The sequence below is a fragment of the Pygocentrus nattereri genome, chromosome 16 (genome assembly GCF_015220715.1).
Source record: "Pygocentrus nattereri isolate fPygNat1 chromosome 16, fPygNat1.pri, whole genome shotgun sequence".
Lineage (NCBI taxonomy): Eukaryota > Metazoa > Chordata > Actinopteri > Characiformes > Serrasalmidae > Pygocentrus > Pygocentrus nattereri.
In genome coordinates, this window is record NC_051226.1 from 18984500 (window position 1) to 19012351 (window position 27852).

Sequence of the window (27852 nt, forward strand, 5' to 3'; positions counted from 1 at the left end):
AATAACATCAGACAGACGTGTCGTGAGCGTGAAGAGCCCCGAGGCCCTGTTCCATTACAACAAAGCGCAGCAGAATAATATTAAAGATTTTAGGCTAAGATTTTAGCGAGTTGACAGGGTAAAGCTTCCGGTGGGTGTTCTCGGTCAAAATAAAAGCTGGGTAGCAAGTTAGCTGTTCGTTTTCTGAGACATCTCAGTTTTATTCTACCTGACATTAGAGACTAAAAGCAAACTGAACATCCGATTATAAATAATCACAGAATCGACCCAAGACAACCTCGGGTACACGGCGGCTATGGACTGTGTTAAATCTTAAGTAGAATGGATGTACAGGTCATATCTGCACGTGCACTGGTTGATCGAGGGCAGTTAAAATCATGGACAGAACTGAAAACTCATTACAGAACTGAAATGAGCTGACTGCTGGTACTCGGGATTTACACGAACAACTGCAGCAGGCTGATGTGGTTTGTTCAGCACCGTTCAATCAAATCATGCTCCTTTCAAATGAATGCAGAAAAAGACGTTCACGCAGAAAACTATTTTTGGCAGGAAAAAATGCTACATTGATTGACAGTTAACGCAACAGATTGTCCTCTGGTCATCGAACCGAATCCTGATCATAACACGTGTTCACACTAGCATATTTAAAACAAAGATATAGCTACCAGGCACTGACAGATTTAGAAGATATTCCAAAGACCGCCTGTTTAGTGGACTTTTATTCCCGCTTTAAGACTCGGGGGTGAATTCGCACACCGGATATGCCCGGTTGCTTTTGATAAGCAGGCGCCTGTCATGCGAGGAGCGGTGGGTCCAGTCCAGTCATGACAAAATGGCGAGCGGAGTTGGCAGTAAGTAATTCTGTGAGCATTTTTAACCACTGTGGGATTGCGATGTGGAAGCGGGGAGGGCTACTGTTGTGAAAGCTGCGGGCATTTATGAAAGCCTCACTGATGCTTTCATACACGTCCGCTGCAGCTGTCTGCATGCGCATCTCGCAGGAATCGCAGTCATCATAGATGAGAATGATATTCATTGGCTGAAGCGCAGGAGACTCCAAGATGACAGCTAACGGTACGTTTACAGCAGATCAGACATAGCGGGCTAACTGTGCGACAAGGGTAACGACGTTAGTGCAATATTCCACTGCTTAGTCCCTACAAACACTAACGAAAGCGTACGCTGTCAAGGCTAGTGATGCACATTTTGTTCTACGGAGGGCAAAATGGCTTCGTTATTGTTTCAAACTGATGGAGACGCCGAGCGAGTTCATGGTCAACCTTTTCCTCCAAGTGCTCCTGTCAATTGCGCTTAGCCACGAGACTGACTGGATTGTGCAGAATGAGGATGTTACAGGACTGACTCATATTCCAAAGATTAGATTCGGTACAAACACTGCCTTGCCTACTTGGAATGTCTGAATGCAGTGTCCTCTAGCCCTGTCTTTAACTTTCTCTGGACAGAGCATAAGTTGCTGCTGGGCCCAACAGAGCCTTGGTCCATTAGAGAGAAGCTGTGCCTGGCCTCCTCCGTCATGAAGAGTGGAGACCAAAACTGGTAATTCCTAATGCCACATACACTCTGCTAACATATCCTTCCTATAGGCTAGGGGTGTAACGAGGCAGCATGACATTGTAATATCACAGTGCAAAACTGTGGAGAATGAACCACTCAGCACCAACCAACACCTCACTCCATCACTCCTCTTGCCTCCCAGCTCTACTGTTCAAAATGTTGTGGCAGTACCGAACTTTGAGCTTAGTAATTGTAGATTGAATTCGAATTGTGGACTGAGAGCATCGTTACACCCCTGCCACTGTCTGTGAGTTAAGTCTGAGACATCTCGCCTTATTTTTGTATGGTCAGAGAGAATCTTAGTTGAGTTTTACCCATACTTGTCTTTTATCCTTCCAGGGTGTCTGTTAGTCGAGCCATTAAACCATTTGCAGAACCTGGACGACCCCCAGACTGGTTCTCTCAGAAGGTTGGTGAAATACAGTGCAGTAGTCAGCTTGAATCTTGAAGCTTGAATTGTTCTTATTTCTGTCTCTCTTTCAGCACTGTGCATCACAGTACTCAGAGCTCCTGGAGAGCACCGAGGCCCCAAAGTAAGTCAAGTTTAGTCAATACCAGCTTTTCTCCTAAAGCGTACCTGGCACCATGGGTGGGCATTAAGGGGCCAGCCCACTAACTATTGTGCCCCAACCCCATAGTACTACCAAGCAATACTGACATTAATAGCTTAAGTACTATTGATATATTCCAATGGAATCAAAAGTAGATATCTCTAAGGGCCTGTTTACACCTTGGATGAACATGGACTTTCTATGATCGGATCACATTTGGATTTCATTTGGCTGCATGAAAAGCCAGGTGTGAACATCCCCAGGATGCACTGTGATCAGATTACGATTGGCTCACTCAAACCACATTTAAAGGTGGACAGGAACAGACCTTGACCGCCTTTAACGCAAGTATAAATGGAATGCTTTTTTGATATATGTGTACAATTATATGAGTGTAGATGGATCTGCTAAATGCTGACTCACAGTTAAGAGAATAGACAATGAATTACAAGCATAAGTGAAGCTGGAGTTATCCCCACACTAACAGCCTTCTTGCACTCTGGGCTAATGAAAGTGTCCAAGCTTATCGACTCATATCGAACGGAGGAAAACAGTAAACAAAAGTAAAAAAAGAAACAGTGTATTTGTTGATGTTGGTAAAGTAAATTTGGTTTTGGTCACACTCGGGACACATTCTGATGAAAAGTATACAAGGAATCTGGTCAAAGTATTTCCAGATATGGTCTAGACATTAAATGCTAGTTAATGCAACTGTAAACAGGTTCTAAGACAGAAATACTGTACTAATGTAGCAACTCCTGAAACTGTGAACTTTGAAAACTATGTTGTACATAGGAAATTCTGGAATTGTAAAAGTTGTATTTTATATAGGAGACTACGAAATTGTGAACATTGTGTTTTTTACAGTGCTTCTGAAATCGTGAACATTGTATTCAGTATTAGCACTCCTTCATTGTGCACATAGATTATAAAAATGACTTATACTTTAAGACTTAACTGTTTCTTGCTTAATATCAGACATTCCCTCCTAAATCATTGCACTTCTCATGTAGGTTTTCAATTGGAGCAACAAGAAAAGTTCCTTTCATAGGATGCGCTGCTCATTAGCACAATCCAGAAAAAGCTTACTAACATTCACTACGTTATCGCCTACCTCTGTTGATTTAAAATGTGCCAGTCATTATCAGAAATTAGTTTTCAGTTGTCAAGTGTTGACAAATAAAAGCCAGGTCCACTTCAGTATGTTCTAGAGCCAAGATGTTCAGTGCGATAAGGGTTTCCAATGTCATTGTCCTAAAACTGGTCACAGGCCTCTTGTCCAATACTCCAAAATACAATTACTTTTAGTAACTCATAGCTGAGTCAGCATCTGATCCAGACACTGACACTTTAACAGTCAACTATATGCTTCCAGAGTATTTATAGTTGCTGTCTGTTCCCACTAGCTAGGCTCTTGACTGTGGCAAAATATAGACTTGATGAATGTAGTGCTTTTAATATTACACTATATTGCATGAGAATGTGTTGCATCAGAATGCATGAAAACAAAAAACTGAAACTGTTATTCCTGTCAGTAGGCTGTTGGTTTGCCTACTGGCTCACACATCATTTTCTGATATTTCAGAGCGCATCAACACTTATTTCACAGGGGTGAAGGACACCCTTGAGTGCTTTGGTGCAGCAACTCCACTTCATGTCTCTAAGGACTTTCTTTTCCAAAAAACCTATCTCCCTGTACCTGTATCGCCTCAAAAACAGTATGTCAAATCCCTGAGCACTGAATGACATTACAGAGCAAGGAAGCATTGGCCAGCATGTGTCTTACATCAGTAATGCTGTGACATAAACAGTGCAAAAATTAAGGACATGTGAATGGTAATGAATATACAGTTGTATACAAAATTTGTATTTTTTATAAGTACAACCTCTTCAGCAAAGTATTTTATTCTGCAAACTTTATTTCTGCAGTTGTTAATGCATAGTTACTTTATATTTGATTAACTTTAAAGGTTATGATTAACTGTATTACACTGGCATAGTTGAATAAGTAGAGTTTGGTATGTGGAATTGACATACCGTAAACCTCAAACACTGTTGTCTCCTCCTTCAAATGCAAATCCTACATTTGCAAAAGAGGGCAGTAAAACAGGCCAATTCCAAAATCTTAAACTGTTATGTATTAGTCCTGACGCATACATTTTAACACCCTCAACATTTACATACTCCAGCCTATATTCTAGCCCAATAGGTATTGTGAAGTATGAAACGACAATGTAGCAACAGCAATGGAAAATGGCAGAATGTGCAGAAATGTACCATTCCAGACTGTGAAGTGGATGTTGGCACATTTCATACCCTTCCCAAGTAACTGAACTGTCAACAAGCATGGTTGATCATCTTTAAATGAAGCTGAAGTGAATTCACCTGCTTCTTAATCAAATCTTCGGTTCCACCTTAAATGCTACAGCTTGTACAAGTGCCAGAATATAACTATGTAACCGGTTGTTTACGGTATAATATGAAATCTGCAGAACAAGCTGGCGAATAAGAAGCCAACTTCAGCTACCACATCTTAAACGGTCCCAGACAACTTTAAATTAACGCTGTTGGTTTGCTTCTCACACCTTGAACAAGATCAGCCAGGTTTTACTCAGTGTTTGACACTGAAGAGGGGCAGTTCCAACTTTATTAGCATCACAAACCCAACCTGTATCTAGCTATGCTGTGATTTTATCCACTTTTTGAAGGTTGAAGCCAGATCATCTTAAATGGAAAGTTCCATAGTAAACGTTTTTATTAGGCCATAGCACTTGTTTCCAAAATGCCTCTGGCTTACCTAGACGCGCACTTCAGACATTGACTTTTGTGATGAGGTCTTTGGTAAAGTGTCCTTCCAATTACCATTTCCCCCTCATTTTTAGGTTGATTAAATATACAGTACCTGCAGAAGATTAATTCATTAATTGCAAAAAATTTTACTTTTTAAAATGTTTGCTGCAGATGTTGCCTTTCCTTCTTTTCACTTCAAAAATAAACAAAATATACCATTTGGCCAGGTGTGCCCAACATCAACATCACTCTCTGCATAAAACTGTACATCACTAAATGTATGGCATACATATTGCTGCTGCTGTATCTCCAAAATGATAACTTTACAGGAAATGCAAAAACTTGCTTTTAATGTATGTCAATGGAACCAAATATTTCTCCAAGTAATTTTGTGCCATTCTTTTGGTCCATTCATCACGAAAATGCCTGTTGTTCCTTTATTATGTGAAAAACTGAAAATCAACCAAAGTAGAAATACGATTTTTTGTTCCGACAGCAGCGACATATATGCACATATACACTATATTGGCAAAAGTATTTGCTTGTGTGCCTTCACACTCAGATGATCTTGAGTGACATCCCATTCTTAATCCATAGGGTTTAATATGATGTCGGCCCACCCTTTGCAGCTATAACAGCTTCAACTCTTCTGGGAAGGCTTTCCACAACGTTTAGGAGTGTGTTTATGGGGATTTCTGATCATTCTTCAAGAAGCACATTTGTGAGGTCAGACACTGATGTTGGACGAGAAGGCCTGGCTCACAGTCTCTGCTCTAATCCAGCCCAAAGGTGTTCTGTCGGGTTGAGGTCAGGCCAGTCAAGTTCTTCCACAAAAACTTGCTCATCCATGTCTTTATGGACCTTGCTTTGTGCACTAGTGCGCAGTCATGTTGGAACAGGAAGGGGCCGTCCCCACACTGTTCCCATGAAGTTGGGAGCATGAAATTGTCCAAAATCTCTTGGTCTGCTGAAGCATTAAGGGTTCTGTTCACTGGAACTAAGGGGCCGAGCCCAACACCTGAAAAACAGCCCCACGCTATAATCCCCCCTCCACCAAACTTTACACTTGGCACAGTGCAGTCAGACAATTAGCGTTCTCCTGGCAACCGCCAAACCCAGACTCGTCCATCGGATTCCCAGACGGAGAAGCGTGATTTGTCACTCCAGAGAACACGTCTCCACTGCTCTAGAGTCCAGTGGCGGCGCTTTACACTACTGCATTTGGTGCTTTGCATTCACTTGGTAATGTAAGGCTTGGATGCAGCTGCTCGGCCATGGAAACCCATTCAATGAAGCTCTCTGCACTGTTCCTGAGCTAATCTGAAAGCTACATGAAGTTTGGAGGTCTGTAGCGAGTGACTGTGCAGAAAGTTGGTGACCTCTGCGCACTATGCACCTCAGCATTCGCTGACCGTGCTCTATCATTTTACGTGGCCTACCATTTTGTGGCTGAGTTGTTATCGTTCCCAGTCGCTTCCACTTTGTTATAATACCACTGACAGATGACTGTGGAATATTTATCAGCGAGGAAATTTCACGACTGGACTTGTTGCACCGGTGGCATCATATCACGGTACTCCGCTGGAATTCACTGAGCTGAGAGCGCCCCATTCTTTCACAAATGTTTGTAGAAGCAGTCTGCAGGCCTTGGTGCTTGGTTTTACACACCTGTGGCCATGGAAGTGATTGGAACACCTGAATTCAATTATTTGGATGGGTGAGTGAATGCCTTTGGCAATATAGTGTATCTTTGCCAGATAAAATCCAACAAATAATTTCTGCAAAGCAAGGCCTGTGTCAGCATAAGGCTGCACAAATAATTTTTTTTGTCTTACATCTGAAATTACGATTCTTTAACATACTAATTTTATACAGAACATTATAACAGAGCAAACACCCAAAATCATAACATGAAAAAAATATTTGTAATTATGCTCTAGATTTGGTGGCAGTTTGTTTTGGGGAAAAATTCCTTCATGACACATTTAAATAAAGTAGTAAAAAGTGACGCTGCAGTAAAAAAAAGTAACATTACATGGCATGAGCGAAGTCCATGTAGTGGTCACATACAAGGGAAACCCAGTGTAGGTTTAGTGGCAAAAAAGGCAACCCAGAGAGCATAAAGCATCAAATTTCAGTGAAGAGTTTGGGCTCGGATGCCTGTACATCCTTGGCGTAACTATGGACCCCTCCTTGATCAGAAGCCACCGAATTGCACAACTCAAAGATACGGTAGAGACAGCGAGAGGTGAAAACAGTAGCTACGTTAATACAGTAGTGAAATAACTTCAACTGATGATTAACCACCATGGTCTTGCTATTTTTATCACGTTTCTTTACATTATTAATTATTTATACGAATTCTGTTACAGCAAAGCTAAAAATGCTAATGTATTACCCATTAATCCAACGTTAAACCATTTCTGAATATGTTAGCTAATGTTAGTTGACTAAAAACTAACTAGCTAACTAACTAACCTAACTAACTAATTAACCTAGATAGCCTATGTTTGCTAATGCTAGCCAGTTAAGTAGCGTTAACATAGAAAGTTATAGTTAATGTAGAAGATATAAATAATTGCTAAAACACTCATATACATGATACATTTAAATTTTATAATGGCTTAATAAACAGCAAGTATGAACTGATAATAAACAAAGACCAAAGTATCGCTTACCAGAAATGATGCCGTTGAAAGTAGAGCGCCAGTTGGACAGTTAAACAACGCCACACCTCCTCTTCACATCGCCCAGCTGTCAACGTCACAAGGCTGAGGTCACCATCTTTTCCATTCCAGAACAGAAATTGGAACAGAAATTTAGATAAGAGTAACTTCAGATCTATGCGGATTTTACTAAACTAATTTACTAAATGGGGGATTGAAAGGGTGATCGAGGAATGGTCTGGTATGGAGAGATGGAGACTTTCTCCATAAAAATCCTTAACAATTAGAGAAAAGAAAAAATCAGCTACCACATAGTTTAGTTTCTGTCATTTCTCTGGAACGTTGTACCTGCAAAGTACATCGTAAGTGGCGACCATGCATGGAAGCACATCAGTATCAAAATGAAAATGGAAATGTCATATATGAAAAGGCAACATAGCTGTATGTTTGTATTCAAGCAGAGATTTAGGCTTTATGAGTAGCTTTATTCATACATTACATTTTCATTTTCTTTTTGATAAAGATATGCTTCTATAACTATTGGTGTGTAGGTACAACATGCATTTTTGGTGCTGGTTAGAACACAACTGATGTGCAAAGTGGCTTTTATTTATAATAGATGTGGGGTTTCAAAAGAAGATGTCTACGTCATCAGCCAAAATGACTAATTGTTGAAACACTGATGGTGAACTAAATAATTGCATAGGAATGACCCCTGTATCAGAATGCACTAGAAATTTCAAGTTAAAATTACAGCGGGACTGCTTTCCGAGCTAGTCACCTGTTTCACTGCTCATGAGTCTTCATGTCTGATGTATATACACATAAATACTCAACAACACACACACACACATTATATATAGATAGATAAATAGATAGATATCCTCCACAAAGACCAAAGAGACACTGTGCCTTGTGTATACACAGGAGGAAGCGAGGTGAAAAGGGGGAGGTGGTGGAGACAGTGGAGGATGTCATTGTGCGAAGGCTCACAGCAGAACGGATTGAGGAGCTAAAGAAGCTTATCAAAGAAACTCAGGAGAAGCACAGGTGCTCATTGATCTCACTTACAAATATAGTCTCTCTTAAAAGTATACCTGCTGTGTCTTTAGTCATTGCCTTAGGTCACACTCTCCTGCTCTTTGTCCTCAGGAAGCTGAAGAGAGAGGCAGAGCTGATCCACGCAGGCCACCTGGACTCCAAATTAGAGGAATTATGGGGAGACATTGTACAGTAAGAGCCACTATATGTGCCCTCGCTGCAGTTTCTCAAAAATAAAAGTCCTCACATTAGGTCATGCAGCATTTGAACTCTTAATAGTTAATTGCTAAGGCTGTCTCTGTTACGTAAGAACCCTATAGTGCTTGGAACCAATTTTTCTTTACATATCTAGAGTCCTTTCCATATCTGGCACTGAATGATGCATGCTATTATCAATGCCTCTGTGACAATTAGGAGCAGAAAGCAAGAAGAGGAAGAGGCCGAAGTGAAGAGAAAGGCGACAGATGCAGCCTATCAGGGTACTGGAGGAAAGCCCACAATGCACCTTCTTACACTGCTCTCATGCTGAAGTAATGTCAGTTTCCATCTGCACTCACATTCAGACTGTTTTAAGTGTTTCATAGTATATCATTGGGCCAAAGTGGTCAGATTTGTGTTTGGTAATTAGTTGGTCAGTTATCCACATTCTTTGTAGAATTGTATTTAAAAACTAAATTCTAAAAAGAGGAATGAGCATAAAATTAGTTTAAAAACTAGTTTAAAAACTAGAGAATTTTGCCTGAAACACAAGATGTATAGAGGTTCTAAAGGCTGAGGTGTGTTAAGACCAGAGCACACTGACCGAGTGTTCTGCAAATAAAAACACTAGCTTACTGTGCTGAACCGGAATGGGATTTAACCAATTGTATGCTTTGACCTTTAAAGATGGTGGTGGGACTGGCGCCCAGCTGATGTGTATAAGAACAAGTCTTTCTCTCTCACCCCTTCTTTAAAAAGCACATGACGTATGTTTTCCTGAGTGTGCAATCATTTTAAAGCAACTAAAAACACAAGCACTGCTTACTGCTGCTCATCTCACTCTGACTGGTCTTACATGATGCTCATGAGTCCAGCCAGTCTACACTTAATGGTACTCTACACATGCACATCATTTTGGATCGATTATTTGTAGAGTACATTAAAATTTCATCAGATTATTGAACACGTCAGCCTTAATCTATAATCAGAATGTATTCAATCGGATTTGCAAAAATCTAATGTAAATATAGCCACTGTTTTATAATATCTCCCTATTCATGCTGCTCTAGAATGTTCTCCTTATTCACACTATTTTATTGTTCTCTCTCCATTTGCACTCTACTAGAAGGTTCTCCCCCATTTACAATATTCTACAAAGTTCTCGTCCATCCCTACACACTGCTCTACCATGTTTGTTTCGTTTACCCTGTTCTATAGTGTTGTGCCTCATTGACATTGTTTCAGAATGTTCTCCATGTTTTTACCCTTTAAGAGTTTCCTCCATTCACACTGTTCCAGAATGTGCCCCCCCTGTTCACGCTGTTCTCGAATGTGCTTTCTCATTCACACTTCATCTGGTCTGTAAATTCTGCAAACTTTTTATGTTGGGCTGTTTTTAGAATTGCACCCTGTTACAAACAGTGAATTGTAGTGTATCAGCCACTGCAGTGTTACTCAGATTCTAGGTGATCCATTGGTTGATCATTTCCCTGTCAGTTGACTATATAACAAATGCTATTTAGTAAATAGAGACTGTTTCAACAAGCGATAGGTGGATCAATGGGTGAAGAACTTTGTCCCCTCTCTCTTTTGCAGCCAGACAGGCAGTGAGGAACACTCCGAAACGGCTTTCAGGTTTGACCATGCGCTCACCCTCTGGGGCGGCCTCCCCAGGCTTGGACTTCACCCTTGGAGACTCATGTGAAGAGCTGGGCATGGCTGTGAGTCCCTCTCTTTTGCATTCAGTCTTGTCATTTGCCCCTGCTGGGCTCCCTCATATGCTCCTCTTGTCCATGTACAGGGTGCAGGCTCTGCAGTGTTCACCCCTGTGGCAGAGCTGCCAGGAGCCGGGATGGTAGAAGGGGGGCTGAGCGCTCTACTGGAAGACTGCACAGGTCAGAAGAAGCTGCTGGTTCAGAAAGCCACACCACCACCCTCACCTCTGCTATCTGAGCTGCTGAAGAAGGGCAGTCTCCTCCCCACCAGCCCAAGACTGGTCAGCCTTGCACACTAACATACATTAATATATACTGTTCTAGATCTGTGTCAGTATTGCCCAAATTTTATCATGATATATTTTTAGCTATGTCATTTTTAATCTGTTATTATTATTTGTATTTTAATGCTCATTTTAAGTCTGAATAGTACTTTTATTGTAGTGAAACATACAACATTATTGCTAGAAAACGGTATTTATATTTTATATCAAGGACTGTCAGATGATTGAAATAACTGTGAATAATACCATTATTTTGTACAATCACAATTAACTACAAATGACTTAGTAACTCAAATTTGATTTGAAGATTTTTTTCCATATCAAAAGCAGCACTTTTTGCGGCAATTGAATCCAAAAGTTACAAAGTAAATTACACATTTTATTGATTTTCTAAGTCTTAACATCCTGTAGAGGGGAAAATTTTAAATATGGCGTTAGACTGCAAAATTTAGTGCACTGTTTATATTTATTTGCTTAAGTTGAATATTAGGGAAAAATAAATAATAAGGTGTGCCATAACTTTTACAGAAGTCACATTATATTATTATTGTTTGTGTTAAATGTATTAAATTCAGAGTTCATAAACTTTTACATTCAGCAACTTTAAAACTTGTCTTAGCAGTAAAAAAAAACTAAGAGTAAAAAGGTAAAAAGAGAGTGAAGTTGCTGCAGAATACTTCTGGCCTTATGTAGCCACTGGGCTACTTGTTTTCCTCTTCAAAATATAAACACATTGAAAATGTACACTGAAAATAGCCAGCTAGCTATTTCTCTGTGAATGACAGTTGATCCTTATCCAACTTTCTTATCCACCTTTCTTGCTGTCATGTCTGAAACAGGCTGACATTGGAGGGGGTGAGAGTAGTACACTTATGCCATGTATATTTCAGGTTGCAGATGGGGAATCTGGTCAGATTGCAGGAATCCAGGAACCACAGCTCACAGCCTCTGCACTACCTGCTTCCCAGGCAGTGACTGGTATGCACACAGTGCATTACAGTGTGGAAAGAAGATTTCAGACACTTTTTTGTTGTTAAATATACTCTAAGTGCCTATATCCACTTCAAATTTAGACACATGTCTTTGCCACCCACAAATGTTGGTACCTCTGGTAATGATAAGCAAAATGAGCAGAAAAAATATTCTTAAGTACTTATTCCTTTTAATTTTTCAATCAAGATACTGCACTTCTAGAAATTCTTAAAATTTTCCATTTCCATTTCAACTATCAGGGCAATAATTAAGAAGGTTAGAACAGCTGGAGAGTTAAGAATCTGCCAGAAAGAGGACATGAGCATAATGACCCTACACACAGTGAGGAGGATGGTTTGAGAAAAAGAATCTCCAAGGATCACAAATGGAAAACATTACAGGAACTTTATAGATACATATAGCATTTTGGCACCAAACACCAGAGATGAGTTTAGTGTGGACACAAAATTAGATATTCAGAAAAGTCCCCCATCCCCATTGTGATGTATGGTAGTAAATTTGTGATACTGTGGGGCTGTTTTTCTTCCAAAGCCCCTGGACAATTTATTCAGATACATGATATCACAGACTCCATCAGGTACCAGCAAAAATAATAATAATGCTAATAATAATAAACTGACTGCCTCAGCTAGGAAGCTTAAACTGGGCCATATTAGGATCTTCCAGCAGGATAATGATCCAAGACATGTCAAAAATGGTTCACTGACTACCAAATTAAGGTTTTGCTATGGCCACTCCATTCCCTTGACCTAAACCTCACAGAAAAAGTTCTGGAGAAGTTCTATATAAAGTAATGGTCTCAGATAACTTGCCATGTGTTCTCCAGTATCATTGAATGACTCAGCTGTTTTCAGAGGGAGGCTGCACAAAGTATTAAATGAGCATTTGCACACAGATTTGCACAAACATTTTTTATTTCCTGATAAGATTTATTTTTTTCAATATGTATAATTTTTAAAGGTTAGATTTGTGTTAATATTTTGAATAAAGATCAAAAGGATAAACAATAAAGAATGTTTTTTACATTCTATTTAGCTCATGTTTACCAGGGGTGCCAATGTTTGTGGAAAGCACCATGTATCATGTATTAACAAAAATATGAATTCATAAGTATAAACAAAGAGTGCTTTAAAAATGGAAGTCAATTAAATGAAAGTATTCAGACACCACAAATTAATAAGAGTAGTACTTTGTTGCAAAGCCGTTGTTGGCAGTTACAGCTTTAGGATGTCTGTGGTAAGAACTAAAAAGCTTTTTGCAGCATTGTGGTTCGATTTTGCATGTTTTCAATTGCCTGAGATAACTAAGGTCCCTCTGTCGGACTGGCAGTTTCAAAATCCTTAATACATTTTCAAGGAGATTCAAGTCAGGAGACTGGCTAGGCAATGCAAGCACCTTTACTAGTCTTGATTTATTTTGGTTGTATGTTTGGGGTCGTTGTCGTTGAAATGTCCATCTTATCTACTTTCTTGGCTGATCATGTCTCCAATGATATCTGCCAGTACATCACTCTAGTTGTGTTTCCTTCAATGCTGTGTAATGGCCCAGTAGCATTTGTAGAGGAGCAGTTGTCATGATGCTCCCACCTCCACACTTCACTTTGACTATGGTGTTCTTGGGATTATAGGCACAACATGAGGAGCTGAGTTAGTTTTCTGTTTTTGTTTTGTCTGACCAGAGCACGTTACTCCAAAATAGTTCAGATTTGTCTAAAAGCTTACATGCAGATTTTTCGACATGCTGTGCTTCTTTTTTAGCAGATGAGTTTTGTATGAGGTGTTGGAACAGAGGTGATTGCTGTGCATTTCATTGCTTATTGTTTTCTGTGTTACTGTTGTCATATGTACTTATATATATGAACAAAAATACACACTGTGTTTGTTCATATGTATAAGTAAAAAGTCAAAACACATTATGTGTTTTGAAGTGGAATTTGAAGTGGAAGTATATTAAATAAACAAAAAACAAAAGTGTCTGAATACTTGTTTTCCCTCACTGTATACACACATTTTACACAATGTAGCCTCAAGTAAAAATATATTCCACACCCATTTAAAAAAACATTTAGCAAGAATTTATGATGGAGTAATGGGTTTATTGACACACTGCTATATTGAACCACTATAAAAAGAGAGTGTTACCTCCAGAGACAAGCTACAATCTGTATCTTTTGTAAACAATGTATTGAGTACAAGAAAGTTCCAAGATGCCTTGAGGCATCATCTGAAAGCAGTGCTTGTATGAATGTCAAACGTCACTTTGTCCTTTGTACTTACATGTCCCTCTGTACACTACATGCCAGGAGTTTGGGGACACCTTGCTTTTAAAAATGTTAATATAAATTTGAATGTTTCTTTGTCGGTTTGCAATAAATTAGCATATTAAGACTAACCAAGTCTATTTTGAAGAAAAAATATGACATCTAATTATTTGTGATAGTAATTGTGACGGTATGTGGGCTGAATGTTTTTTTTCATATGCCTTCAACAATAGTTTGGAACTGAAAACTCAAAACAGTATTTTGGGAAAACTGCTCTTCATACCAAGGTAGACACTTTGATGAACATAAAGCTGAGGGTTGCAAAATATACCCCTGATATTAGTAAACAGCTGTTTTATGTTAACAAACCCTTTACAGGTACAGTACTGTGCAGCCCTTCTTTTATTTAATGTCCAGGCAAAACAGCCATTAAGTACAAGTTATTCATTTTTAAGAAAAATCTTATACTTAAGAAAAATTAAATAGAAAATTAAATGTCTTGCTCACATCAAAATGTTCAGTATTGATGTAAGCAATATATATATATATATATATATATATATATATATATATATATATATATAGTTTTTGAGGGTGCTGTGTAATTTCTGTGAAACTTCTCACAACTAATTAGCTTGACTTGCAACATTTTGCACAATGTCCTGCCTTTTTTGGAAATGGGGTTGTAAGAAATATTAAGTTTAAATGATTAAATGCTCACAGCAAAATTTTCAGTAATTTTTCTGTCCATTTTCTTTTATTAGAAACTGTGCAAAATATGAATAAAAACAGCATACAGTGGCGGTCAAATCATTTCAATCCAATATTTAATTGAAATTGGTACAAAGACAACATATCACATATTGGAACTGAAAAACGTTATTATTTAAAAAAAAAAAAGTATATGCCCATTTTGCATCTGTGCCATCTTTCAGAGTGGTGAACTCCTCCCCATCTTTACTTCTGAAAGACTCAGCCTTTCTAGGGTGATCATTTTTACCCCATCATCTTACTGACATGCTGCAAGTCAACCTAATTAGTTGTGAGATGTTCCACCAGGTGTTTTCTTTAGCATTAAACAACTTTATCCATCTCTTGTTGGCCTTGCCCCAACTTTTTTTTTAATGTGTTGCTGGCATCAAATTCAAAATGGGCAAAAAAAAAAACATTTCAAGGCATCCACAAACTTTTGTCAGGAACCTGGTGTCTCTTCCAGCTTAACGTCTAGCTTGCTCTTTCTATGTGCTGTTTGTTTGCTTGATCTGCCTTACGTGTGTTTCGGTTGTGTGGTATGTGGGTGTGTGCATATGTCCCAGGTGCTCCCACGCTGTCTCGTCTGCTGGAAGCTGGTCCCGCCCATTTACCCTCTCAGTTGGGCTCACTGGCTACTGCAGACTCCACTTCCAGTGCTGCCCCACCTGCTGCTGTGGACACCTCTGCTTCTCTAGACACAGGTGTCTCTTAGCCCCTCTCTCTTCCAAAACCTTTCCCTTTCCCCTTCCTGCAGTGCTACCATCCTGCTCAATAGCAGCGCGTGAACACCCAGTGCATTATTACCTGTGATGAATTGAATTAATGTTGATGCAACCTTTTCGCCTGCATTTTTATGATATGATTCAAGGTTGCAGCCTATCTGCAAGTGTCTGTCTAATTATGAGAGAGGAGAGAATGATTGAGTGTGTGTTTGTGCAACTCTAAAGCAGGAGAGGATGATGGACACTCAGTGGAGAGTAAAGCGTCTGTGTTGGAGGAAGAGGATCTGGTCACTGTGTCTTACATGGCTGACGAGCTAGATTTGGAGACAGTAGGAGACATCATAGCTATCATTGAGGACAAGGTAGAGTTTTATTCTACTCTCCTACAGTTTAAATTTCAAGTAATCTTACTTAAAAGAAGTACTTGAACATCATTTAACCTGAAGAATAATTTGTTGCATTTCTCTGCACTCAGAAAACAACAGAAACATGCTGATGTTTGCACATTTAAAAGCAAGAACGGACAAAAACAGGAACAAATGGGCTTCCCAGTTTCTAGGAACTTTCTGGTTCTGGTTCTAGTTTAAATTTGTTTTCCACAGTCTTCTGGAATGGTGACAAGACTAAAAGAGACTGCTAAATGCTAGTAATGTTAGTATTAGCAACATAAATAGTTAACCTAAATTCTTTACAACGTTACGAAAATTCTGGAAAACAGTGATCTACACATGTGGCTTTGTGACGAGTACCAGGTTTTAATAGGCAACAAGACAGATATATCCAGAAAGGGCAAATCACAAATCGAAGTCGGAGTCCAGGCAAAAATAGTCAAACACAGATCACATACAAGAAGAGAGAATACAAAAGGGTCAGGCAGAAATCTCAATCGGGAAATGCTCAAAAACAAGTCGTTACACGGGAAAGGCAAACAAAACAAAACAAAACAAAACAAAACAAAACAAAACAAAAGTCGAACGCTCAGTGATTGCATAGGAACAATACTTCGCAACGTTTGAATGTTCAGCCTGTGCTTAAATACTCTCTAGTGCCTAATCACTGTCACTAGGCACAGGTGCGAACAGTCAGTAGTCTGGGGATTGCGATCTCTGATAGGACCGCTGTGGTGTCATGTGATCCTGTGTAGCATTTTGGGTGTTGGAGTCTGCCAAAATAGAGTCCAAGTTTCTGTGCTCGATCGTGTGATCTCCCCGTGTGACCGTCCAAGACGGTCGAAGGCATGACAGGTTTATATTTCCACTTATTGGTTTTGGTCACTCCAGCCTGAATAATAAACAGTTAGCTAAATTATCTGTGGGATTTACACAGGGGAGTTTGAGGGTGGCAGTTCAATGTCTACTCATTTGTGCCCCTTGAACCCGCTGTACCTGTCAGAGGTTCTTTCATGATTTTCATTGTTAAGTCTCATGACATGTCTTATAGAATGTTTTCTACTTACTTTTATTACATAAGTGTCTGACATTAGCCTCAGTCCAAATGATAAAAAAAAAATCACATTTTAACTGTTGCAGCTTAAACATAGATAAAAAGACTGTGTGAAACAACTGCAATTGCCGTGCTCATACGATGGTGCATATACACCAAAGGTATGTGGTCACCCCTCTTTTGACTATGGTTTGACTGTGAATTTAGGTGACTGAATGGGCACAAATTCCCTAAGACACACTCCAAAATCTTGTGGAAAGCCTTCCCAGAGTAGTGGAAACTGTTATAGTTGCAAGGGGGAGCCAACTTCTTATTAGTGCTCACGGTTTTGGCATGGGATGTCCAACAAGCTCAGATGCGTGGGATGTCCACATACCTTTGGCCATATAGTGTATCTTTTCACGGCTCCACAGATCTGTTTTCTCTGATCATTAAAAGTATTTTTATTACAGTGTTATGCTTGATCAGTTAGCAGTGAACAGCTCAAACTTACTGCTAGTGCATAGTTCCAGTTTTTTGTTGCCAAGCGTTGCAGTACTTCTTTTCTAAGGGTGTTGTTATGCTTAGTAATGAACAATATGGTAAAATTTAATATTGAGGTATAATTACAATTTCTGACAGTTTTGATATCACAGAATATATATATATATATATATATATATATATATATATATATATATATATATATATATATTATATATTCAAATAAAACCATTTTAGAAGCTTACATTTTTTAGGTTTGTCTTCACATTTTATAAGAAATATTTTTAACAACCAAAATAACAATCTGAAATTCTAATCTATTCTGCAAAATAGTAAAAACAAAACTGAGCAATATATAAATAAATCCATGTGAATATTTATTTCACTGGCTCAGGGCATACAGGGAAAATGGTGCTAAATATTGTTTCACATCTTTATTTACTTTCTACAAAGCTTATGTTAGCTTTTGATTTGGCTGCTTTTTGTTCAAATTTTACACACTACCTTAAATGGGGCAGCTTATTGGTCAAAGAATGTTGGAGATGGAGCTGCCGGGTAGAAGGAGAAGAGGTAGACCTCAGAGAAGGTTTATGGATGTAGTGAAGGTGGACATGGAGATGGTAGGTGTAAAAGTAGAGGAGACAGTGGATAGGGCAAGATGGAGGCAGATGATCCACTGTGGCGACCCCTAAAGGGAGCAGCCGAAAGAAGAAGAAGAAGACCTTAAATGGGGTAGCAGTTACATTCTGGCATCTGTACAGTACCCGATTGTAGCTGCTGCACCATTTAATTTGGAACAGTAAATTTAAATAAGAAGCCAACTTCAGCTTTGTTGAATTTCTCAAGTCACTTGTCTCATGCACTCTCCAAACATCAGACACTGCTGCAGTTTGAAAAAATATTAGTCATTTATGCGTCAGTACTAGCTGCTCCAATTCTTGTTTTTATGTACAGATGCAGTCAAACATGTTGTGATTCCAAAGCTGTGGGGGCTGATATTCTGTTTCACATTGTCTGTCATTTTGCTGATCTGACTCATTTTTTTATGCAGGGTGATGAGAATGCAGAAGCTCTAGATGCAGCAGCAGTGGAAGCAGCTCTGTCTCTGTGTGAGGACACAGACCACGCCCTGTCGGGTCACTGGGAATCCAGCTCCTTTAAGTCTGTGGGTTCTGAGCCATCTAACACTGCGGACTCTCTGGTCATTCCCTCAATGCAGCCTGCCCTGGAGGGGAGAAGGGAAGGTGTGGGTGTCAGACATGAGCCCTGTGGCTCCAGTGAGGGCTGTGGACAGGGCTACCAACTCCCCTCCTCTCCCTGTTGCACTTCAGGAGAGCTGGAGCACACACAGATGCCAGGGGTTCACTCTGAAACAGACCCAGAACCAGAACATACATACAAAGAAGTAGGCCAGCATATATCACCATCTGCCACAGCTAAGAGTGAGAAAGCTGAATGGCCACAGTCCCAGATAGGTAGGTCATGCCTGTATGTATCAGTTTGTTAAAAACTGTTTACCTGGGCAGAATGTCTACTTGCAAAATGTAATGTTAAAAAATGCGAACAGCACCAAAAGTGCATTTCTTTTAGATTTTTAATAAAGAAACTACTGAAATATGCAGAACAAAACAATTTGAAGAAATAATCCAAACAATAAACCACTTTAAAAGCTAAGAAAAGTCACTGGATGTCTTTGATTTGTGTAAATAAAAGTCTGTGGCCATTTTTCTTGGCTGTATCAGCAGGCCTTTTTGAGATCTTACTGGTGATCCATGTTGCTGTCTAGCTACATAATTTCACACGGGTTTACTTTGGACAATGTTTCTCTCCTGACATTTCTCGGATGTCTCTGGCCTCGTCATTACTTTACTTGAAAAGCATTTTTGCAGTCTTATCGAATGATATGAAGTTTTCAAAAGTCGTGCTGGAAGTTAGTAGTGTTTGAAGACGATGTTATGTCTGCAGTCTCCTTTTTCAAAGCAAAACCTCACTGGTGTGGGAGGGTTTAAAGCAAAATGCAAGCTTTGATTGGACCTGCTGAACTGTGTAATTAATCCTCTCACTAGCTACCAAGCCATGACATAATGTGTAGGAACGCAACAAAAATGTGTAGAAAAAATGGCCCCTAAACATTAACCTGCATTCACTGTAATCGCTGGCCTGGCGCTTCATAAGGCTGTACAGCACACAATGTCACATATAGCATATTGTCAGAAAGCTCAGCTACTTCATGAAATCTTCATGGAATTTGAAGCGTGTTGATATTAAATTATTTTTAAATTATTTAAGCTTGAGCCAGCTGTGATTTTTTTTTTTTTACTTAACATTCTGCCATGACTCCAGCTGGCCAGTGTTTATTCAAAATATGCTAAAACTACAAAAAAATACACTGCGTACTTCATTCAAATGTAATTTTAGATAAAAAAAATTGTTTCATATAAAACAGTAGACTACATTAGCTACAGATAACTGTTAAAGCTCTTTAAATGTCCCCAATGTCCAGTAGTTTTTTGTATGCAGTCCCATAGATCTTTGTTGGGGAGGAGGTGGGAGCACACAGTACGTTGCAGTGTAGATCATGGTGAAATGGGTTTTAGTATTAATAGAAAATGAACATAATTTTGCAGGGAAAAAAGAATTATGCCACATGCCTGACTTGGCCTGCTAGCCTTGTGTTTGACACATGGGCTCTAATGAGTTGGTACAGTAAAAGCAACAAGATTTTTTTGTTATTGATATCTGTCAATTGGTTAGAAGAACACAGAGCTGATTCCTTTCCATCTTGTGCTCCTCAGGTACTCTATGGGTTTATTAAATTCTACCACTACCATGCCTGATAATTTAATGAAATACTGATTGTTCAGGCAGTCTCCAGGGGAGGTTTAGAAATAGTTACATTAACACAATTATAGTAATGCTTATTTGTATTTATTTGAATGTTAGTGTTTTAACAATTCAAAAAATGCTTGCAGCCTAAATAAACAGCTTTAAATATAATTCTAAGTGCGGCACACATACGTGGCCAAGCACAGCTAATTCTAACCCATAACTCCATTTTCCTTAGGTAACCTATGTCTCTGCTTTTCTTGCTTTCAGAGTCTCACATGGACAGTGATGTTGCTGCAAGACAGCACTCGAAGGTATAATAGCTCCCCTAACCGACTGTACACACTTCTAGTGCACATACTGAATTGCAGTTCTTTTAACAAGGAGCCTGAGTACATTTATTTTCTTTCCCTGCACTTTCCCTCCTTTGGCATTCATTTCATCTATCTTTTTATATATACATATATATACACACACACACATATATATATATATATATATATATATATATACACAAATATGATGATGACTGACCCCATCACTATATATATATATATATATATATATATATATATATATATATATATATATATATATATAGGGTGAGTCAAAAGTCACAGGACACTGTTTTATTTTATTTTTTTATTTTATTATCGACTTTTATCTCTGGGGTCATCTCAAACAAATTGTGTATGCTGAGAAAATCCACAACAATTACCACCTTTAGCACCTATTGTGGAGGCTTGTGACCGCATTTCTCCAGAGATTCTCATGCGGGTTCATAACAATTGAATCCTGTGCCTTCAGCTCTGGGTTCAGCACCAGGGACAGCACATTGAACACGTCAAATAGCTGTGCATCACAGATCAGTTGTTGTTACAACTTTCTGTGATGATAACTTTTGAGATATTGCAAATCTGATTGCAGCAATCGATTTCTGAGACAATTCTGGTTTTCTTTGATATGCTACATGACCACCTTCCCATTGAAAAACCTTGCCCTTGATTCAATATGTCAGGTTTCAAGATGGCCGCCATTTTCTGGACATAGCCTGAAAGATAGGCTCCCTCGCCCATTACTTGCTGGGGCATTCAGAGATGTCATTTTCCCAGAAATAAAATGGTGTCCTGTGACTTTTGACTCACCCTGTATATATATATATATATATATATAGATAGATAGATAGATAGATAGATAGATAGATAGATAGATAGATAGATAGATAACTAAAGTATTTTATTGATACAGAATTTTTGTCTTGATCGTGAATTGAATCTACGATCATGCAATGCTTTTATCCACTCTGCTATCTAACTTGTTTTCTCTGGTACAGCTGGAAATGAAGGAGGAAGAAGACGATGAGGATGAAGGAGTGAGTGATGCTGAAGACAGCAGTGTGTTGGAGATAAAGGCGGGGTTAGCAGGAGAGTGTGGGGGTGATGAGGATGGGGAAGGAGTGGAGGGGTATCTATCTGAGGCAGAGGGGGAGGCAGAGCTGGAGCCACCAGCTAGTGAAAGTGAAGATGGCTGTAGCATGCACACGGCCTCCTCCTCCTTACAGCTCCATACCACTGCAGACTCCATCCCCAGCAGCCCTGCCTCCTCACAGTTGTGAGTGCACCACATACACACAGACACTTGTGGACCATCAAGTACTCTTCAGCAATGTGATGAATGAATACACTTTCTTTCTCTTTAAGCTCCATAAGCAGTGAAGATCAGGAGGCCATTCAAGCCCAGAAGATCTGGAAGAAAGCAATCATGTTGGTGTGGCGGGCAGCTGCCAATCACAGGTCAAATGTTATTGCAGTTAGTAGCAATGTTTTGACACTTAACAGTTAGACAATTTAGTAATGACAGTAAATTATTTGATGTTCAAATTATATTTAGAATGACTCAAGCAAAGGAGTCAGTTATATGTGAAATTTAAAAAAGAAACTTCAGGGTCTGTGCTCTCACAGCTGTTAAACTGACTTTGGTTCCTCGGGACAGGTATGCTAATGTCTTCCTGCAGCCAGTGACGGATGACATCGCCCCTGGTTATCACAGTATTGTACATAGGTAAGGCTTTATAGACATCTGGCTCAAAGCTACTGTTTTGTATTTTTTAGGTAAGTTATTCTCCAAAAGGTAAAGTCACTCACAATGACAGAGGAATCAATTTTAACTTTTTTTATTCCATTCTTTATTGGATTTATATGAATTTTTGTTTGTCGTTTAGAAAAAATATGTGAACAATTACTGGTGCAGGAGATAAAAAGATATAGCATGATTTTAAACACTTATTATTTCTAAACATCATTAAATAGTTTTTATTGTTATACTTTTTTGTAAACGTTTTTGTAAGCTTATTTTATTTAAAAACATTTTTGGACATTTTCAACTAAACTTTTTTGGTGCATCACTACTTAAATAAAATATGCATCTATTTCCCTTTGTCCCAGGCCCATGGACCTGTCCACCATAAAGAAGAACATTGAAAATGGACTGATCAGAACCACAGCTGAGTTCCAGCGTGACATCATGCTGATGTTCCAGAATGCGGTGATGTACAACAGCTCAGACCACGATGTCTTCCACATGGCTGTGGAGATGCAGAGGGACGTGCTGGAGCAGATCCAGCAGTTTCTGGCCACTCAGCTCATCATGCAGACCTCAGAGTCAGGCATCAGTGCCAAGAGCCTGCGCGGCCGAGAGGCCAACCGCAAGCAGGACCCCAACGACAAGGTAAGATATGCCACACAGACACTTATTGCACACACAAATCATTTCTGTTAAAAGAGAACATCCATCCATCCATCCATCCATTTTCTAAGCCGCTTCTCCGTCAGGGTCGCGGGGGGTGCTGGAGCCTATCCCAGCAGTCTTTGGGCGAAAGGCAGGATACACCATGGACAGGTCGCCAGTCCATCGCAGGGCTAAAAGAGAACATCATATCTTCAAAGCAGTAACTATATAAGAGGAGCAAAACAGAGTTATCAGTTAATGTAATCAGATTTTATTGCAAGTAATTTTTTACCATTTCAGATGATCTATTCATCATGAATTGGCCAGACAATATGAAAGGCAGACTGAATTCTCAAATGGAGTTAGTTCTCTTATGACAGTGATGAAATACTGTGATAAACTGTGGTGAAGTCTGGACCTCTGATGTTCGAAGAGGAGAAATGGAGTTAGATAAATGAGTCTGCAAGTAAATCGCAGTAAAAGGAAGTGAGTGTAATTAGCACATTTATTAAGGTCAAGTTATCATCTTACCACTATGAGAGTGGGTACGTACTATGAAAAGAGAGCCATAGGGAGAAGAGCATAAAGTTTTGAGCACAGTGACAGTTAAATTTTTCAACTTTTTTTTCCATCTAAAAAGTCTGTGTTCTTAAAAGTGGTGCATGTTGCTGACATTAGCAATAGACTGCTAAGGTGATGTTGCTATTATAAGAGACATTTGGCCTAGGTTAGTTATGGGACAGTAGATTGAGTTGCCTTTTAAACTCTTAAACACTTGTGAGAAAAGGTTTGTAAATGATATGCATTTCTAAAGGTCTGGCTCCTAAAGTGGGTTCTGGGCCTATATTCTTAAATCTATTCAGGGTAGGAGTGCTAATCTGGGAGATTCCTCTCTCATTTACAATGACTTCACTAACGGGAAAAGATCCTAGATCTGCACCTCTACTCTCAGAAACTTTATCAATATGGGCCCTAATCTAAATCTATGATAATGAATAAAGATGGTATATTGTACAGGGGTGTCCAAAAATAGAAGAAACCCCACAGGAAATCCTTAGTTTCATCAGCCATTTATCAGGTTTACCTACCATATAGGTGCGCTTTGTAGGTTTACACTTGGATTGAACTTTTTCTGCAGGGAGTAAAGGTAACCTAGTACAGTGCAGGTGCGTGCTTCAGTGAATTGCAGTCTTACAATCCTTACAGTATCTTGCTTGTTTAATGTAGTGCCTGCAGTCTGTAGATGATGATAAATCCATTACACCAGATCATGGGGCACATTTCATACAACTTTTATAGTCAGGCGTCACTGACATCTCTCGGCTTGCTTAATAGTACATCAATGTAAAACTTACATTAAGATCACCCATATTATTCTGCAGTGTTATGCCTGCATGACAGCCACAGAAAATAAAGGCTGCATTATCATCTCTCTATCCTAATTCTTACAAGTTACAACTTAATCAATTTTTGGCACCAAAATAGTGTATTTGTCCTCCTCTCTTGCTCATGTTGACTCTGTGAATGAAAACTAATGTGAGCTCAAGAATGTGGTCATATATTTGAACTAATATCATTACTCTACCTCCAGCACACATGGATTTATCTTTAGATAAAAACCCTGAATTCCTGAGTGTAAACAAAGGGCGTTCCTATTATAAAAGCAATATCAAAAAGGCAAAACTACACCACCACAGCCACACAAAATACAACCCCAATTCCAGTGAAGTTGGGACGTTCTGTAAAACATAAATAAAAACAGAATATGATGATTTGTAAATCCTTTTCAACCTGTATTCAATGTAATACACTACAAAGACAAGATATTTAATGTTCAAATAGATGAACTTTTTTTTTTGTTGCAAATATTCACTAATTTTGAATTTGTTGCCTGCAACACGTTCCAAAGAAGTTGGGACAGGGGCACGTTTACCACTGTGTTACATCACCTTTCCTTTTAACAGCACTCAGTAAGCGTTTGGGAACTGAGGACACTAATTGTTGAAGCTTTGTAGGTGGAATTCTTTTGTATTCTTGCTTGATGTACAACTTCAGTTGCTCAACAGTCCGGGGTCTCCGTTGTCATATTTTGTGCTTCATAAGGCGCCACACATTTTCAATGGGAGACAGGTCTGGACTGCAGGCAGGCCAGTCTAGTACCCGCACTCTTTTACTATGAAGTCACGTTGTTGTAACACGTGCAGAATGTGGCTTGGCATTGTCTTGCTGAAATAAGCAGGGACGTCCCTGAAAAAGACGTTGCTTGGATGGCAGCATATGTTGCTCCAAAACCTGTATGTACCTTTCAGCATTAATGGTGCCTTCACAGATGTGCAAGTTACCCATACCATGGGCACTAACACACCCCCTCACCATCAGAGATGCTGGCTTTTGAACTTTGCGCTGATAACAATCTGGACAGTCCTTTTCCTCTTTGGCCCACAGGACACCTTTCCACTTTGCGTCAGTCCATCTCAGATGAGCTCGGGCCCAGAGAAGCCGATGGCGTTTCTGGGTGTTGTTGATTTATGGCTTTCGCTTTGCATGGCAGAGTTTTAACTTGCACTTGTAGATGGAGCAACAAACTGTGTTCACTGACAGTGGTTTTCTGAAGTGTTCCTGAGCCCATGTGGTCATATCTGTTACAGAATGATGTCGGTTTTTAATGCAGTGCTGCCTGAGGGATCGAAGGTCACGGGCATTCAATGTTGGTTTTCTGCCTTGCCGCTTACTTGCAGATTTCTCCAGATTCTCTGAATCTTTTGATGATATTATGGACTATAGAAGATGAAATCCCTAAAGAAACAATTTTCTTAAACTGTTGGACTATTTGCTCACGCAGTTGTTCACAAAGTGGTGAACCTCACCCCATCCTTGCTAGTGAACGACTGAGCCATTAAATATCTTGTCTTTGTAGTGTATTCAGTTGAATATAGGCTGAAAAGGATTTGCAAATCACCGTATTCTGTTTTTATTTATGTTTTACACAATGTCCCAACTCCATTGGAATTGGAGTTGTACTATTGAAATAATAAACTCTGTATTGATGTCATATCTCTGCAACGGCTAATCCTACATTGTCTCACTGCTCATGACTGACAACCAGTGTTAATAATTGGATAATATATGACATTTAATATCAGTAATGAAATTCCAAAACAACACTGAAAATAAAAGGGCAGACTATCAGCTATCTAGGTAACATTAGCTTTATTAGTTAGGTAAATTGTAACTAAAGGTGAGAGTTAGAAACTAGCTAATTTGGTATTTGTCCATAGCCACTTGACTAATTCAGAAACTCTGAAGGTAAGAAAGTGAAGTGCATTAAACAAGATAAACAGAGATTAACCCACAGTATCTCTACTGATTTACTGTAGCAATAGCACCGCAACATAGAGTAGGATGTGAGGTATCCAGACCAGACACATAACTAATGTCTAGGTCAAAAAATATTATGGTCCACCTTAGGGGTGTCTGAAAGTGTACTACAAGATTCTTCAAGGGAAATATATTGTAATATTTACTATTACAGGTACATAAATACAGATATATTAATGTTTCGACCTCCTCAACTGTTTCTTTTTTTGGGGGTCCTCATAACTCGAACCATGTTTGGAGGTGTAGTTATGTTAGGTGTTTTGTTCATATATGTGCAGTTTTTAAACAGCACTCTATTAGACTCACCTACATTGCTGGTGTAAAGATAATATCTCTTTGTCTTAGATGGTTTTCCATTACATTTTATGTCTGTTGTCCTGTAGTGCTTCATCCATGGTCAGTTTCTCGTCACAGGACACTGCTGGCTGGATATTTTGGGTAGTGGGACTATTCTCAGTCCAGCAGTAGCACTTAGGTGTTTGAAAAATCCAATGCTTCCCACCAATGATACCCTCACACTACACCTACTAACATACCACTACCTTGTAAGTGTCTGCAGTACAGAGAACAGTCTGTGCATGTCTCTCCACTGTATGTTTGAGTGTATAAGTCTCCTTTCTGACTCGTTTTCCCTCTTGCAGGACAGTGTTCCCATGGCCTCTCCTGCTTTCCTTCTCTCTCTTTTCGTAAGTACTTGTTCTGCTGCTTACATTTCAGTTCTTTTCTCATAACTCCATAACTTGCTAATTACTTTCAGGGTAGTTAATGTTTTAGGATTAATAACAGCAGTAATCCTGAAATGTAGGTGACCACTAAAATGCATGTGCATGCAGTTGTAATTGGACTGTGAAAGTCCAATTACAACTGCATGTGTAAGCTCACAACTCTCATCTTGTGTTCTCTTTCTGTCTCCTCAGGACGGAGGCACAAGAGGCCGGCGCTGTGCTATAGAGGCAGACCTGAAAATGAAGAAATGATCAATAAGATCAACTGTGGACTCTGTCCACTCCATGACTAGTGAGAGAGCCATGAAGACGGTTATAGTGTCTCTGTCTCTCTCTCTCTCTAACATGTATTGCTCGTCTCCCACTTCACCTCGGTAAACATAGCACTTGCACCCAATGGATTGGACTGGAGTTTTAAGAACAGGTATTTGTGCAACAGGAGGAACCATGTGGCATCTCTGTTAAGGACAGGACTTTCCTGCAGTATGTGTGACTTTGTCTGTCCTGATTACTAATGGCACAAGTACGGTTCAATGTGGAGTTTGTCCAGATGATACAGATGAAATGTATGAGTAAAATAAAATAATGATAACCAGGAATGTAGCATAACCTTTGCAGAACTCCTTAGGTGAGAAAAATGTGTTTACACAGAACATTAACTTCCCAGCAGCTGTAAACGTGCCAAGACAGTAAGGAGAGGAGTAAAGGAGGAAGAGGGA

General features: G+C 39.3%; 1 protein-coding gene across 5 annotated transcripts; it reads left to right on the forward strand.

Moving 5' to 3' along the window:
• The first annotated feature begins 674 nt into the window (after positions 1–674).
• On the forward strand, positions 675–27736 carry LOC108428023 (bromodomain containing 8). Of its 5 annotated transcripts, none has more exons than XM_017698698.2 (20): positions 676–854; positions 1467–1560; positions 1918–1987; positions 2062–2111; positions 8513–8635; positions 8738–8818; positions 9041–9105; positions 10421–10545; positions 10626–10820; positions 11714–11801; positions 15393–15530; positions 15780–15913; positions 18529–18952; positions 20574–20617; positions 21637–21914; positions 22004–22096; positions 22296–22364; positions 22748–23030; positions 27050–27094; positions 27326–27736. In XM_017698698.2, exons 1-20 carry the CDS (start codon positions 836–838, stop codon positions 27383–27385), a joined length of 2478 nt encoding a protein of 825 aa, XP_017554187.1. In that variant the 5' UTR covers positions 676–835; the 3' UTR covers positions 27386–27736. The 5 variants fall into 5 exon arrangements, with proteins under 5 accessions (XP_017554190.1, XP_017554187.1, XP_017554186.1 ...); XM_017698697.2 differs by having other exon boundaries at positions 684–854; positions 15777–15913; XM_017698700.2 differs by lacking the exon at positions 676–854 and adding an exon at positions 874–1077 and having other exon boundaries at positions 15777–15913.
• Positions 27737–27852: the final 116 nt, after the last annotated feature.